Raw genomic sequence first — 16,555 nt, forward strand, 5'->3', positions numbered from 1 at the left:
TACTATTCAGTGATGTTGGTCTGAGTTTAAAACATATTTTGCTTAGTATAAAGTGTTGCTTTTCTTTCGCTCCTATGATTAATGAAGTTAAGTAAAAAGAATTACTTCTCAAAATTTGTCTTTGTACCTGTCTTGCCATGGTTCTTCACTGACCATGGGTGAAACTGTGCTTGTGGGGCTCTGTATTCAATGCTGTGAGATAGGCAAAGATCAAAGCCAATCCAGCACAATTATGCAAGCTGCTTCCAGCTCCCAAGGAGAGAAAATAAGTGTGAAATTGGGGCAGATATTTAAAAAATACAGTATAAGAATTGTAAAGAAAGTCTTTGTAAAGTGTTGCCTTTTTAAAACCTTTTTATTGTAAAATAAACACAAATATAGAAAGCCCACACAAAATAAAGATAGAGCTTTACTAATTATCTTAAGGGAAATACCCTAAAACCCTTATAATCACCTTGTCAGCTATCCCAGAATCCTCCTGTGTACCCCTTCCTACTTACTGCTTTCTCCCTCCGCTAGAAAGTAACCATTTCTTGACTTTTATAGCAATCACTGTCTCACTATTTCTTCATAGTTTTATTACCCAGTTGTGCATCCCTAGACACCGTAGTCAGTCCTGTACATTTTAAGATGCCTTTTATTTTACGGGTACCAACTGTATCCCTTTCTTTTGTCTGTTGAAAACCCTGAGTTGTTTGATCTGTATAGTTTTCCACAGTCTAGATTTTTCTGATTGACTACTCACAGTACAGTTCAACATGTCCCTCTGCTCTTTATTTATTTTTTCTACAAATTGGCTTGATCAGGCAGAGGTATTCTCTCTTTGGCAAGATCCTTGGTGGTGGTGTATTCTTTCATCAAGAGGCACATGATGTCTAGTTGTGTCTGTTTTTGTGATATTGCTGTTTAATACCTAGATTTGTTAATTCAGGGAGGGTTACAAAATAGTGATATGTTAATTTTTTTTTAATATAAGTATGCCATCAAAAGAGATGCTTTCAGCTTCTGGCTTGAAAGAAATTGAATTAGATTATAAGTCAGAGTTTACTAACAAATGATGTGAAATTTTTGTACATTGATGTTTCTTGCTTTTAGGTGCATTGTTTCTTTGGTAAGTATGGATAGGGATGATGAAAATAATATGATTTGCTAGTAAAATGTGTTTGGGGGTTCTTTTTTTTTTTAAGATTTTTTTGATGTGGACCATTGTTAAAGTCTTTATTGAATTTGTTACAGTATTGCTTCTGTTTTATGTTTTGGTTCTTTGGCTGCGAGGCATGTGGGATCTTAGCTACCCAATCAGGTATCAAACCCGCACCCCCTGCACTGGAAGGCGAAGTCTTAACCGCTGGACCACCAGGGAAGTCCCTGGGGTTCTTCTTTTTTGACCTTTTTGATATTGGTGCTGAGTGCTTGGTTACTTATTATCCCAGGGAAATAGTGTTAGGTGAAGGTAATGGAAAGAATATGGTTCATCAATGTTGTCAGAGAAGGGAAATAACTCCAGGAATAACATACAATCAATCCCTTATCCCTAAAGGCTAGCAAAACAGCAAAGGTTCAGAGCATAGTAGTGATCACTGAAGATAGAGTTGTGTAATGTAATATACTAATTCAGTTTTCTTGGTAAATTTGGTCATGGGCTATGTTTATGGTAGCATTATTTACTTTGAGATTCGCCAAATACAAATTAGGTGGTAAAGAAAGAATTTTTAAACTACTTGTGTTAGTTTTAAGTATCTTTAAATACTTTTTAGAAGCACTGTTTGCATATGAGTCATTGATGTGCAGATTACATGTATTAATGAAATTCATCCTTTATTCCCAGTCTTAATAGATGGCATTTGTTAACTTGGTTTCAGTTTCTGTGTGGAAATAAGAATACGACCTTATCAAATATGCTGTATTTTAGACACCATTAAACTAGATTCTTAACAAATTTGTGCTGCCTTGTTTTAATATGTAAAGCAGATGTCTGATTAAAACAAATAATTCAAATATGGATGTTATTTTCCTTTTCAGGTTGTCTTGCTCTTCCCAAGTTGAATTTGCAGTTTTTGACTCTTCATGATTACCTCCTAAGGAACTTTAATCTCTTCCGCTTAGAATCAACTTATGAAATTAGGCAGGACATCGAGGATAGTGTCAGCAGAATGAAGCCATGGTTAGTAAATTGGTTCCACTTGCAATGAAGAGATGCAAACAGTGACTGACATACTTCTGTCAGAAACCTCACATGTGTAATTAGAAATAATATATCTGTGGTGAAGATGCCCTTTAAAATATGAGATATTTATTCTGTGAGAAGTTCTTGAATGTGAATTAGATATATCCAAAGTGCTAAAATAGAAAATATGTATCTGGGTCGTTGGAAGTGGGGCTGAGGGTAAGAGAAGAGAGGTCATTGTTCTGGGAAGTGGGGCAGGAGGGAGAAATGTAGCGGGGAGGAGGTTGGGCATTAGTAAAAGGGTAAAGAGGGAAGGGTATGGGCTGGCCAGCAGGCCTGTACTAGGCAGGGCAGTTTAAGTCCTGGGAGAAGCTTATGATAAGGGGGTATTCTGTTACTCCAGCCGCTCTTGTGGCTGTCACCACTAGTCTCAGTCAGCCTCTCTAAAGGACCTGGCAGGAGATGAGGGGCATAGCTGAACATTGCACAGAGTGGAACGTTGGAACATCTTCCCTGCCCTCCATCCATAGGTTGCCTCGAAGAGACTAAATCATCAGCATTTACTTTAAGGGCCTGTTGAGTAGGTTTCGTTATTTGAAGAACTTTTCTGCCTAAACTCAGCTTTCCACCTGCTAGCTTCTGTCTGGACTCCTTTAGCTAAGAAAAGACTTTCATTCTGTTGTAGGCAGCTCTGCATTATAAGATTTGTGAAGGTTCATTTTGCTTTTTAGACATGACTAACTTTGGGTAAATGCCCTTCGTTCACTATTTCATTCTAGGTATGAAATTATTGGAGATAAGTTATATATCACAGTTGACTGTAAATGAGTAAAATAATTCTGTAAAATGAATTTTCATTAAATTATTATCACACCATGCATACATATGTACAATTATACTGCATTCTGTGTGAAAAGCTTAACATATTTTGAGTGTGAACTGATTCAGGTATCTTCCAGGCTTCTCTCCTTACTAATTACAGAGAGCTGCATGGACACTGTGATTATGATGTTTTTTTCACTTCCATATTTTATTTCATACACAGTTCTAGTTTTTAAATAATTATTATGTGAAAAGTTATTCTGGGTGAGAGTCTAAAACACAACAAAGTATTTTTGACTTAATAATCAGTTGAGTCAGTGGGCAGGCTAGCACTGTGCAATTTGTATACCCACTGGCTGATCGTTTCTGCCCACAGCTTTGCTGAAATTATTGCCCATTGTTTGGACCCCAGGGGAGTGCTTGATCAGAAAGCTGCCTTATAATTTATGGTTACCTTGCACTTATATGCTCAGACTCTGGACCTAATTTTGGTCATTTTGCAAAGTAGGGACTTAGTAACTAGCAGCTCATCAAGTAGAATTCATTTATATTTTACTTAAATGCCAAATAAAGCAGTAATACTTGGAGTTCTTATGGTTTACTAATAAAATATATATATTTTTTTCTTGTGTTACGCGGGCCTCTCCTGTTGCGGAGCACAGGCTCTGGACACGCAGGCTCAGCAGCCATGGCTCACGGGCCCAGCCGCTCCTTGGCATGTGGGATCTTCCTGGACTGGGGCACGAACCCGTGTCCCCTGCATTGGCTGGCAGACTCTCAACCCCTGCGCCACCAGGGAAGCCCCATTTTTTTTAAATTTACATTATTTTCTGCTAGTGGAAGAAAATGTTACGTTTTGGAGATAACCATTGATAATAAATTTTTCTAAATTTTCATTCCTAATTGCCCATTATTGGAAACTGTTAAAAAATTATGAGATCTTGAGGGATAGGGCTTCCTTCTGTTTCATGTCTTGAAGGTGGAAAAGTAGCAGAGGCATTTTTACTTATTATGTAGTTCTAATCATGTTTTTAGGCTACTGAAACTACTGAGCAGTGTAAAAGAGGATGTGCTTATGAGGATCAGAAATCTATACTCTTTTAATGCCTCATGTTGCAGGTAGATTTTATAAAGGAGGAAAGAATTGGGGAGAGTAGATTAGTGGTTGCTTGGGAGTAGGAAGGGTTGACTGCAAGTAGACAAGAGGGATCTTTTTAAAGTATGATGAAGATGTTCTAAAATTGGATTGTGGTAATGGATGCGCAACTTTGTAAATTTACTAAAAGTTATTGTACATTTACAGTGAATGAATTTAATGGTATATAAATTATATTGCAATAAAGTTGTGAAAAATGGGGGAGGTGATAGAAAGTTATTACAAAAGCTTTTAGACACAAGGTAATGCCTTTTAGAAATTGTTTTAGTACTGACCAAGTCATTGGATTGCAGAACTTTTATTTTTAATTAGTTTCACTCTTTGATGTTATGAAGTTTTATAATTTTCTGTTATTTACAAAAGCCTTTACTTAGGATATAGGTTTCCTTTATCTTTGTAAGCGTGTCATTTTTGGCAGTACTTTCCAATTTTGGAGTGTTGCTGCAGTTTTTGTATTACAGATTTCCCCAATACACTATTTAATGTAAAAGCTAAAGCACCAATATAAGAAGAAAGAATGAATATTTGCTTGTTAGTGGTTCTGGTTATTACAACTAGCTTGATGATTCCCCACACTGCCATCCATAGCAGTGTCTTTTCAGTGTTTTAAATATTGTGCCCTAAAGAAAGCATTTGCATAGATATTGTCATTTGCTTGTTTTTAATTTCTTAAGGTCTAGCTTGTTCTAAAAGATTTTTGAAGCAACTTATAGAAGTATTTATAATACATAAGATAAAATGTAAACAGTTGAGGCTATCGTGATGAAGAGGGGAAGAGGGGAAGAATATAAAATAAAACTGAATGTGCTGGATTATTTCATTCTTCGACAAAATGGCTCATCTCTTACGTACATAGAGTTATATGTTTTTCTGGTAACGTGGGGGACATTCCTCTACTTCCCTTTCTTTTGTGGGCCATGTTTGCCTGTTTCATCCTACCATATATACTTCCTAAATATTGAGATTTAGGGGTTTTTTTTAGTTTAGAAATAAGAGTTACTAATGTTAGGGCTTAAATACTAGCTAACCATGTATTCTTAGTTACTAGTTTAACTTGTCCAAAGTTGAGCAAAAGTTGATCTTTGCTTGGGTAACCAGTCTTCTGCTTCTGGTTTCCAGGCAGTCTGAGTATGGCGGGGTGGTATTCGGTGGCTGGGCGCGAATGGCCCAGCCCATCGTGGCGTTCACCGTGGTGGAGGTTGCCAAACCCAGCATAGGCGAGAACTGGCCAACCCGGGTTCGCGCAGATGTCAGCATCCATCTGAACGTCAGAGACCACATCAGAGATGAGTGGGAAGGTAACTTTGCCTTTCAAGAAGTGGTCACCTTTTGCTGTTACAATTTATAGACTTTTACTTAGAGCATTAGCAAAGCACATTCACCAGATATTGCCCTTTTAAATTTATTAAATTTTATCTTTAAAATTTGTTTTAAAGAATGGCAATTGATTTATAGTTACTACTAGTAAAAATACCAAAGATCATACAAGAATAATTAAATACCTTCATACTCTAATAAAAAGCATAAAATAGCACGTATATCAGTGTTGTGAAAATTGCAGTTGGCAGAGCTGAGAGGAGAGCATTTTAAATCATAAAATTTAGGAAGATAATGTTTATGAATTTATAGGATCACTATAAAAAGAATAAAATACTTGTGTTCACTAAAGAAAGGGGGGGAACCCACATATAACTTGCACACATGCAAAGCAAGTAAGGAAAATTGGTATTTTTAAGAGATAAAAGCAGTCAAAGTAAAGTGAATAGGGATGCATACAATTTGTACCAAAGAGAAGAAGTCAGATAAAAAAAATCAGTGAAATCAAACGTATTCAAGGATAAATAATAATTGCAGGGAAGTTATTTTCCCTATTCTTTACTAAGCAAGATTTTAGGGATGGGAGTTCTATGTCACAATTTTATATAGAGGCAGATATGTTCTAAGTTACTAAGTCAAATGGAGTTAAAACATCAATACCACCCACCTGTGCCAGAAATGGCATGTAAACTGATTTTTAATTGGCACTTTTGTATTTTTCTCCCAGCTGTCTATGAGAGCTCTTGCTGTCCCATTATGAGAAACAGGAGCTGGTAGGTTTTATCTCCTTCTACCTTCTTGGCATGCCAGAAGGAAAGGGATAGTCCCTTAATGGATCAGTTTTCAGAAATTATTGCTCTCAATATAGCTGTTTATAACCATAGGGTCTGTATGATATATTTATCAAATAATTCTGAAGGAAGCCAGCAACAAAGCTGGCCAAATGTTTAACAAATGGCCACCATAGTTGGTATAGTTTGTGACAGATTGGTTTTTTTGGCTCTTGTATCCTTCAAAATTGTTCAAATCTGGTGCATTACACATCTAGAATAATAGGTACCCTTATTATTGCTGAATTGTGAGAAAGTCATTCAGTTGCTGAAGAAGGTTTTACATTTATTGCCTCTTGGAGCTTAAGGAGGTATTAAAATAAACACTGTTTTACATAGTGGGTAATGAACTGAAATAACTTATTGGCCACCCCTAGAAGCAGTGATGGCTAAGAAGTAAAACTTGAAGGAAAAAAAAGACCTTTTGTAGAAATGTATAGATGACAGATGACAAGCCTGCATTATAGTGTTAAGGAAAAAAAAGGATTTGTTATCCCAAACCCCTTACGAGTCTCTTACCTCCATTACTTTGGAGACTGGTAGTCAGAAGACCATCAAATAGTCTTTTTTGTTTTTTTAAACATAGGCCTCTGGTAGATGAGAAATAGAATGGGTAAATTTTGATGGGCAAGATAGGGAACAATAGGGTATTGTGGGACAGACAAGCAATTCCTCTGGGGCATGGTGGGGAGAAGAGTGTTTTCTGGGAGGCCAAAGCCAAAATGCAGGCCCTTTATTGATTCCAGATAGAGCAACCAAGTAAAAAATGAGAGGGAGGTTCTGTAAATAGCAATGAACACTGTCCTGTAAAAACAGAAAATTTTTGAAGAATTTAAGCTAAATGCTGTAAAACATTGTTGTCCCTTCAAGAAGGTGTGAAGCTCAGGCCCTTATCTTCTCCATTACCCCATTTAAAATTAAGGAAACAGAATTAGTGAAACTGAAATGTTGGATCCTGCCCTAGAAGGCACAGCCAGGAGTAAATGCAAATGGTTGAAAGGAGAGTTCAGCTTATTGTAATACAGGTATTTTTAACATGGATGTAAGACGTCCTACAGCATCCCTCTGTGATGCCAAAAGGTAATATTGGTAGGGATTAAATTACTTCTCAGGGCCACTTCTTTGGCTCTGAGACTGGGAAGTTTTAATGAGTTGTGCAGATCAGAAGTCATATAGGTGGTACAACTCACATAGTAGATCATTTCCCCTTAGTTTTCATTGTTCTCCTGCTTCTTCGCATAGAATTTGTTGGGAAATAAACAATGAAGTCATAATTATGAATCAGTTACTATTTCTAGCACACTTAAACCCTATTCCATATTGAAACAAACCAGAATGGTGCTAATTAATACTATTAGCCACGCACTTACGTGGCTGATTTGATTTAGTTGTATCTCTTATTACCAAGGTTATGAGCAAGCAGACTGTTTAAATTTGCATTTATACTATACAATGACTAACAGAAGTGACTTGGGGGACTTCCCTGGTGGCACAGAGGTTAAGAATCCACCTGCCAATGCAGGGGACACGGGTTCCAGCCCTGGTCCGGGAAGATCCCACATGCTGTGGAGCACCTAAGCTGGTGCACCACAACTACTGAGCCTGCGCTCTAGAGCCTGTGAACCACAACTACTGAGCCCGCGTGCCACAACTGCTGAAGCCCGTGTGCCTAGAGCCCGTGCTCTGCAACAGAGAGAGGCCACCACAATTAGAAGCCTGCAACGAAGAGTAGCCCCCCGCTCACTGCAACTAGAGAAAGCCCGTGCACAGCAACGAAGACACAACACAGCCAAAAATAAATAAATAAATAAAACTAAAGAAAAAATGAATCGGGGGAAAAAAATGAAGATTAAGTGGTGTAACATTATATGCTGTGTGGTCTAATTTTGTGTCCCTTGTCTTCCAGTGTGTATTTTTAATAGAGCTGGGAATCCAGTTGAATCCATAATTTGAGCAATGACTGAGAAACTACAGACTTTGGCACAAGTCTCCTATTTCTTGGCATTTGCTTATAAAAATTTCAGCATTTGCCAACTGAAGCAATATATATTCAGCTGCCTTCTCAAGATGCTATCTATAAACAGTGCTTTTGTGCCTTGATGAATTATTCTAGACTTGACCTCTTCTGGTGAAATACAATTAGACTGTTGAAATGACACTGATGGACAATTTAAACTGATGTTTGAAACCTGCTAAATATGATATAGATGGATTACACGCCAACCATATTTTTGGTTACTTATTAAGAATGTTATAAATAAGAATGATGACAAGCATCCAGTTTTGGAGCTGTAGCATGATCTGGAGGACTTATTCAGTAATGTATATACAGCATAAAAGTTTCTAATTTTAATATAAAGAGAAATTTTTATTTAATTATTGCTGTCAAACATTGAGTATTGAAGGTTATAGGAAAACCCATAATTGTATTACAAAGCACGTATAATCATTGATCACCTCTGATATTTTAAATGCTTTTTATACCTTTTCAAAAGATAAGAGGATGAGAATTTGCCAACAGGAGACAAAGCAATGTCATTCTAATAAGTGGACATGTCTTTTGTGTTTTACTAGGACTTCGGAAGCATGATGTATGCTTTTTAATTACTGTACGTCCCACAAAACCTTATGGTACCAAGTTTGACCGGAGGAGACCTTTTGTTGAGCAGGTTGGCCTGGTTTATGTCAGAGGCTGTGAGGTCCAGGGCATGCTGGACGATAAAGGGCGTGTCATTGAAGACGGTATGGTGATATGCATGTTTGAAAGAGTGTGTATACGTAATGATAAATGTCTTTGCCGTTTTTCCTTTTTGTGTCCTAGGTGATTTTTTTAATTTGTTTTATATACTAAGTCAACACAAAGAATTATATATAAAAGTGTGTAGGGTACCTACCACCCAGTTTTAGAAATAAATAATATGGTTTCTAAACTTCTGTTTTAGATATTGGACAGGATCTTTTGGAATTGCCAATATTTAAAATTCTTCCTTATATGATACTTTACAATATTGCTTTTAAAAACCTCTAAACACCTCTTATAGTTGTTCAGTGATATATTTTTCTCATTTTTCCTTTTTAAGTTTTACTGATTTGATTCATGAGAGCAGTGGTTCTCAATTGGAAACAGTACTACCCTGTGTTTCAAAATACATGGTGGTATGTCATATGACTGGGGTAGAGGAAGGGGATGGTGAGCTCTTGGTGTTTGATGGATGGGGGTCTGGGATGTTGAGTACCTTAGCAGAACCGTCTTCTAGAAGGGACTGTCCTGCCCAAGATGCCAGCATTACCCTATTTAGAAACGCAGTTTGATTTCTTAGGCTTAACTGATTGTTTTTTGAAATTCTTTCTTTTGTTGTCCTGACTTTTTTGATAATACTATTAAATTATAACTGCATCTATGTCCAGTGCTTATTTTACAATTTGTTTATGAAACTTCTGTCAGAACTTGAATCAGCTTCTACTACCTGTGATTTCAAGATTGAATCATTGCTAAGGGGCTGAAAGTTAGGCTACTCTTATCACTAGAATGAAAGAAAAAGGAGAAGAGAATGGAGGACAGGTAGAATAAACATAAGGCCACGTCCTGGGACCAGAGTTGGAGGTCTAAGGCAAAAAGAAAGGAGAGAGGGCAAAGGGGCAAGAAAAAGTGTCTGAGCTTTCAGCCACTAGTATATGAAATTTCCTGTTATACTAGTGATGTTACACATGGAATATGGAAGGACAAAAAGAGTAATCAGACGAGTACCTATTATATGTATGACGATAGGAGGAGCTATGAGTAACTGACACAAGTAAAGTTCTTTGACCTCTAAGGATCCTATTCTAGTTGAGGGCATACACAAATAATTGCAATTCATGGCATTGCACCATAAACGTCACATGACTGTTCTGGAAAGAAATAGTGACAGTTTAGAGAAAGGAGAAAATATTTTCAGCTTGGAACTCAAAATGGATGAGTGGAAGGCATTCTAGTTGGGGGAATTGCTGGAGTTAAATCTGGACACTTTACTCATCATTTCTAGAAAAGGAGTTCTGCTAACTTACTATGATATTTGAAAAGTATATATTTCATTTAATAAACTTTAAAAAAATGTCTAGGACCTGAACCCAGACCCAATCTTAGAGGAGAATCAAGGACATTTAGAGTGTTTTTGGATCCAAACCAGTATCAACAAGATATGACCAATACGATACAAAATGGAGCAGAAGATGTGTATGAAACTTTCAATATAATAATGAGGAGAAAACCGAAGGAAAATAACTTTAAGGTAATTTGGGGGCTATAAACTAAAAGTAGTATTTCATAATTTGAATAACTTTTAAGACATAAATATGTAGATCCTAGGTTAAAAAAGATTTGTCAAAATAACGATCACTGCTTTTGTTTAGATTCTAAACAAATCTCTTAAATTCTTAACATATAGATTAAATATAAAAACTTAAGTAAATTTATTTGCTAAATCTTACTTTGTCTTTTGATGAGTTTGGAAACTTAAAATATAAATTAATCCAGGTGTTATTTTAAAAACCAGCCTCCCTTCTTGCTTTTTGTATATTAGATACTCAGTTTATGCTTCAGTCTGAGATGAAGAAAACTGCTTGTTTGTTTACTGAGACTTCTTTTTAAAATCAAATGTAGGTGTATTTTCAAATTACTTTAAGAGTACAGATGTGGAACCTCAGAGTTCTAAATTACTCTGTGATATTTTGTATTTATACTTTACTCATTAGTGGGAAAAGGGAAGTTTGGGGGCTAGAGAGTTTTACCTTTATAATAACTTTATGGAGAGAAAAGGAGTTTTAGTAAGGAAGAATTTGAAAGTATTATTTGAAGTTATACTATAAAACTTAAACATTGAGCAGGTCTAGCATTTGATAACACTAGCTTTTGCACAAATGCCTTTCTTTTCTCTCTCCCCCAAAACAGTGCTTCTTATACATTACCACTTTATTACCATTTTTAAAAAAAGAAAATCTCATATACAAAGGAATTTATTTTCTATCTCACACTCCACATCCAATCCATCAATCAGTCTAATTACCTCACCACCTCCACTGATGCCATGTGCAAGACACCTTCATCTCTCACATGCCTGCTTCTCTTCTTGACTGCTCCTCCCCTTATATTATTCTCCACATAGTGACTGAATGTGAATTATACCTTGGTACCCCTGTTCACGCTCTTTAGTGGTCTCCCATCACAGTAGAAAGTTGTTACCGTAATCCAAAAGTCCCATTATTATCTGTCCTCTGGCTGCCTCTCCAACACCATTTTCTAACACTTTTTCCTTATTCACTCCATGCCAGTCACACTGACCCTTTTGCTCCTCTTTAATAATGCAGGCTTCTGTACATGGTATTTCCGCTTACCTAGACAGTCTTCTCCCAGGTAACTACATGGTTTTTCCTTTCACTTTACATGGGCAGCTCTGCTTAAATGTCACCTCCTAAGAGAAGTCCTCTCTGACAACCTTATCTAAAGTAGCATTTCCCTTTCTCATCGTTCCTTATCCAATTATCTTTATTTTTCCTCACAGCTTTTATTATACCTGATGATTATATATTTGTTAGTTATCTGACTTTAGAAGGACTTTATATTTGTTAATTCTCTAGCATTAGAATGCAAACTTATGCGGGCAGGGCCTCTGTTTGGTCTGTCTCTGTTTTATTGCTCAGTAATGAGTGAATTTCAGTTAGTTTACTAAAAGAAAAATAGTTTCTTTCTTATATTCATTTCTTTCACCATTTTATTTAATGTCTGTTGTGTGTCTAGTATTGTGATAAGTTATATGGAGCTAATAAAGATGAGTAAGACACAGCTTATACCTTTAGGGAGCCTAGACTACTAATAAGAGAAGTTAGAAATATAAACAGGTAACTGTTTTGAAAGGTTAGAAGTCATAAGAACGATGCATGGAAGTTCAAAAGAGGCATTCAGTTTCTGATTCAAGGAAGAGAGGGAATGATTAACTTGCCTATGTTGGGAAAAGGAAGAACACTCTTTTAGTATCTTTGGTGTTTCACTATATAGCTGGGCAACATCCCTCATCTATTTCCTTCTCTCTTTCAGTATCCTGTCCTAGCCTGGATACTCTACCTCTTGCCTAAGTAGTTGCATTAAATAGCCTCCTCTGTCTCTGCTCTTATTGTCCTCATAGTCAGTCACCTGTTTTACATTCACTTCTCCTGATCATTTCACTGTTTCTCAAAACATTTCTGTGACTATCCATTAATGGTGAAATAAGCTTTTCCACAAATCTTTTCCTTGAACTAAATTGAAATGCCACTGTCCTGCTTGAAACCTTTCCTAATATCAAAAGTCTCCACTACATCCATTTCTCACTCACTTTGAACTGTTTTCCTATTGTATTTTGTAATATTCTTTACTATTTGCCACTTTCTGCTGCTTTGTATCATTGGGAAAGACATATTTTATCTCCCTACTAGAGTTGTAATTACCTTAGGGAGTAGAGCCCTCATCTGGGGGCTCCATTATGTGAACATACTCATTTATCTGCCCATCTATCCATTTACCTACCCCATATTTAAGCTGTTCTAGATCCCTGCTCTCATTGGAAATTGTATTCTGATGGGGATTAGACAAATGATAAACAAGTAACCAGTTCTCTCATGAATAAGAGAATTTTAGGTAGAGGTAAGTGCAAGAAAATAAAATAAGGCAATATAAGTGTGATTAACATCACTATCCTGTTATTTTATTATCTTGTTAGATGTGTAGCATTTATGATATAAAAATGTCTGGTTTGGTTATTTTATTCTTTGAAATTAATAGCCTAGCCTTCTGATTTCCATATGTGGCATAGATCACTTTGTTGAAATAATTTTTGGAAAGCTTAAGAATTTGCCTTAACTTTTAGCAATTACTCTTGACAATGTATATATTAACTGCTATAATGACCTTTCATTGTAGTTCTAATTCTTTCATTCTGAAATTTTGACGTTTCATTTTTATCATCGTTCACTTTATATTTTATTTCTTTTTTCTAACAATGTTAATTTTAGTATTTCTAAACCATATGTTTCACAATCGAGGCATACATTAATGTGCCTCTGGTTGTATGTGGTCTTAGCATTGAGGAACTATGGGCTATAAAGAGGAGAAAACTCCAGTAATTTCTAAGAGGAAGCATTTTTTTAAGGGTTTGTTCTATAATGGTCTATAATTATAGACCACATCAGGTCTATAATGTGTAGACCTGATCAGATTTTCATCCTGCTCAACAGAAGTCAAGTGGTAAACTCGTCTATGACATTCTGTCTAAATGAACTACTAATGGATAAACTGTTCTTGCTGAGTTTGGTCTTTTGTTTAACTCAGTGTATGGTATCAGCTGAAAATATAGCTGTTGATTCAGTCTAGCCAAGCACCTGTCAGCAGAAAATAGCTTCTTGCCCTGAAACACTCAGGAATTCTGGTTAGTGCAGCCAGCTCGGCATTCCATTGAAGTGCAAATGTTTGAGATGTCTTCTTCACAAAATCCGTTTTTGTCCTCTTACTGACAGGCTGTGCTGGAGACTATTCGGAACCTGATGAATACTGATTGTGTGGTACCTGACTGGCTGCATGACATCATTTTAGGTTATGGGGATCCAAGTAGTGCACATTATTCCAAAATGCCCAATCAGATCGCCACCCTTGATTTCAATGATACATTTTTCTCCATTGAGCATTTAAAAACCAGCTTTCCTGGTCATAATGTTAAAGTAACTGTGGATGACCCAGCTCTACAGATACCCCCTTTCAGGTAAAGTCAAAACTGGATATACTCCTTTTAAGCTTTCTGTAGTGAGTCTGAGTTAGGCCATCAGGACTGTAGCTAAAGTAAGTTTTGAGTATCATATCTGGATTATGTTTGGGTAGTCTTTACCCTCACCATATAATCACTGGGATAAATTTATTTCTAATTCTTTGTGTAGTAGCTATTTTAAGACCACAGTAAAAGTAGCCTCATGTCTTACAAGGGTTCAATAAATGCTTTTTGTCTGAAGAGTACTATATAAACGTAGCTGTAGCATTTGACTGAAGAAATATGTGCTAATTAATACACATAGCCATGTGATTTTGAACTTTCTTTTGTTTTAGGAAAAAATTCTCTTTTTTTCTTTTAACCCTGATTGCTTTTACAGATTTTAAATATTCATAATATAGTTATACGCAAAGTTAAAGGAGCTTTGGTTTAATTTGAGTAGAAAAAGAACAAAGTACCTGAAGTGCTGATTGCTTCATGAATTCTGTCATATGGATTAGTGGTGAAGCACTAAGTATACCTTGGTGGTAGCAGAGGACTTAATTACTTTCTTAGTTGCAAATTAGAATGTTTTTAATTAACTGTTATATATAAATATAATAATTCTGCATATTAAAAGCATGTATGCTTTATAACTCCCAAACCTAGTCTTCCTCTGTACTTTCCTCATCTTGTTAATGGCAAAATCATCTTGAAATCTCAGCAGTGTTTTTTTTGTTTTATTTTTTGTTTTTGCGATACGCGGGCCTCTCACCGATGTGGCCTCTCCCGTCGCGGAGCACAGGCTCCGGACGCGCAGGCTCAGCAGCCATGGCTCACGGGCCCAGCCGCTCCGCGGCATGTGGGATCCTCCTGGACTGGGACCCAAAGCCGTGTCCCCTGCATCGGCAGGCGGACTCTCAACCACTGAGCCACCAGGGAAGCCCAACACTTCAGTCTTTATAATGGCAATGTCTTTGCTCCCTCTGTCTCCTTGCTTAAACCCATTACATGCCTTACTGCTAGAGTCATTCCATTGTCTAACAGTTTAATTTTAGGGTATTCATCGACTTCCTCAGGCACCTATGGGAAGTTGCCTGCTGAGGTATCCCTGACCCCAGGCTAAGAACTTCTGCCTTAAAGGCTTGATATTCCAAAGGTGTCAGAACAAGGCTCCAGCCTTTCTCTCTAGCCCTTATTTTACTCTGTTGTATCCTACACTTCAGCAGAACTGGCTACTTCTTTCTTCCTGGAATGTCTATTGAGATTCATTTTAGATGCCACCTTTCCCATAAAGCCTTTTCTGATTAAATGAAGGACAGTGTGTAAGGCACTTTACAGTGCATGTGCCGTAAGCATATAAATTTTCTTTTGTAAACATGCTAAGTGAAAGAAGCCAGACAGAAGAAAACAAATATTGTATGATTCCATTTACATGAAATGTCCAGAATAGGACAGTATAAAGACAGACTGATTGCCAGAGGCTGGGTTTAGGTTGGAATACAGAGTGACTACTTAATTGCATGGGTTTTCCTTTGGACTGATTAAAATATTCTGGCATTAGAGAATAGTGATGACTATACAACATTGTATAAAACCCATTGAATTGAACCTTTAAAATGGTAAATTTTATATTATGTGAATATTACCCCAATTAAAAAAATAGTTAATTATTTCCCCTAAAAAAAAAAATAAATATATAAATAAATGTTTCTTCTTTGATTCTCCTTTAATCAGATGACTTTTTTCTTAATCTAAACACCCTTAACTGCATTTTAATGCTTTTAAATATACTTTTTTCAAAATTTATATGCAGATAGTAAGTTCCTTTAAACTATAAATGTTTCTTACTCATCTGATTATCCTCTATACAATGTCATGCACAAGATAGGTGCTTGGTAAATTGTTGTTAATTGTAGAAATGAACAAGGTTTTGGTCTTGTAGGATAACTTTTCCAGTAAGAAATGGAAAGGGGAAGAAAAGGAAAGATGCAGAGAAGGAAGATGAAGACACTGAAGAGGCAAAAACCTTAATTGTTGAACCTCATGTTATTCCTAATAGAGGTCCTTATCCTTACAACCAGCCCAAACGGTAATTTCACTATTTCTGCTAATTGTAATAATGAATAATAGTTTGCTATTTCAAGTGGATTAGTAATATTTAAAAATTTTTCTGATTTTAAAAATTATTTAGAAACTTCTGTTTCTGGACCCTGTTTACTTCTCTTCTGTTAGTTTTGGCCATTTGTAGTAATATTTTTGGCCATTCTGTAGTAATATTTCAAAAAGAAACATTTTCAGGTACTATGAGAAATAAATATTAACAGTCTACCTTAATGGGAGCACAAGGTTCTTACTTCATGACCATGTGTTGCATTTAGCAGCTACCCTTGTGCTTGTGTGCCATGACTAATAAAGTGGCATCGTATTTGGTGTTAGATTTGGAACTAGAATTTTGACACTCTTGTTAAGATCTGGGCTGGGCTAAATATATTGGAAAATAACTGTAGTC

At 36.3% G+C, this 16,555-nt stretch overlaps 1 protein-coding gene across 6 annotated transcripts in view; it reads left to right on the plus strand.

The window, feature by feature from the left end:
* The window catches only part of AQR (aquarius intron-binding spliceosomal factor), a 123,187-nt gene that overhangs the window by 41,026 nt on the left and 65,606 nt on the right, over positions 1 to 16,555 (plus strand). For 5 of the 6 annotated variants that reach the window (XR_007475324.1, XR_007475325.1, XM_049705477.1 and 2 more), the window contains 6 exons: positions 2,023 to 2,164; positions 5,265 to 5,443; positions 8,867 to 9,034; positions 10,394 to 10,563; positions 13,820 to 14,061; positions 15,989 to 16,135. Coding sequence is in view for 3 of the 6 variants with exons in the window: in XM_049705477.1 (XP_049561434.1) it covers positions 2,023 to 2,164; positions 5,265 to 5,443; positions 8,867 to 9,034; positions 10,394 to 10,563; positions 13,820 to 14,061; positions 15,989 to 16,135 (1,048 nt within the window). In the remaining 3 variants the exon portion in view is untranslated. The remainder of the gene's footprint in view (positions 1 to 2,022; positions 2,165 to 5,264; positions 5,444 to 8,866; positions 9,035 to 10,393; positions 10,564 to 13,819; positions 14,062 to 15,988; positions 16,136 to 16,555) is intronic. The other variant, XR_007475326.1, reaches the window with a different exon arrangement.

This window comes from Orcinus orca, chromosome 2, assembly GCF_937001465.1.
Source record: "Orcinus orca chromosome 2, mOrcOrc1.1, whole genome shotgun sequence".
Classification (NCBI taxonomy): domain Eukaryota; kingdom Metazoa; phylum Chordata; class Mammalia; order Artiodactyla; family Delphinidae; genus Orcinus; species Orcinus orca.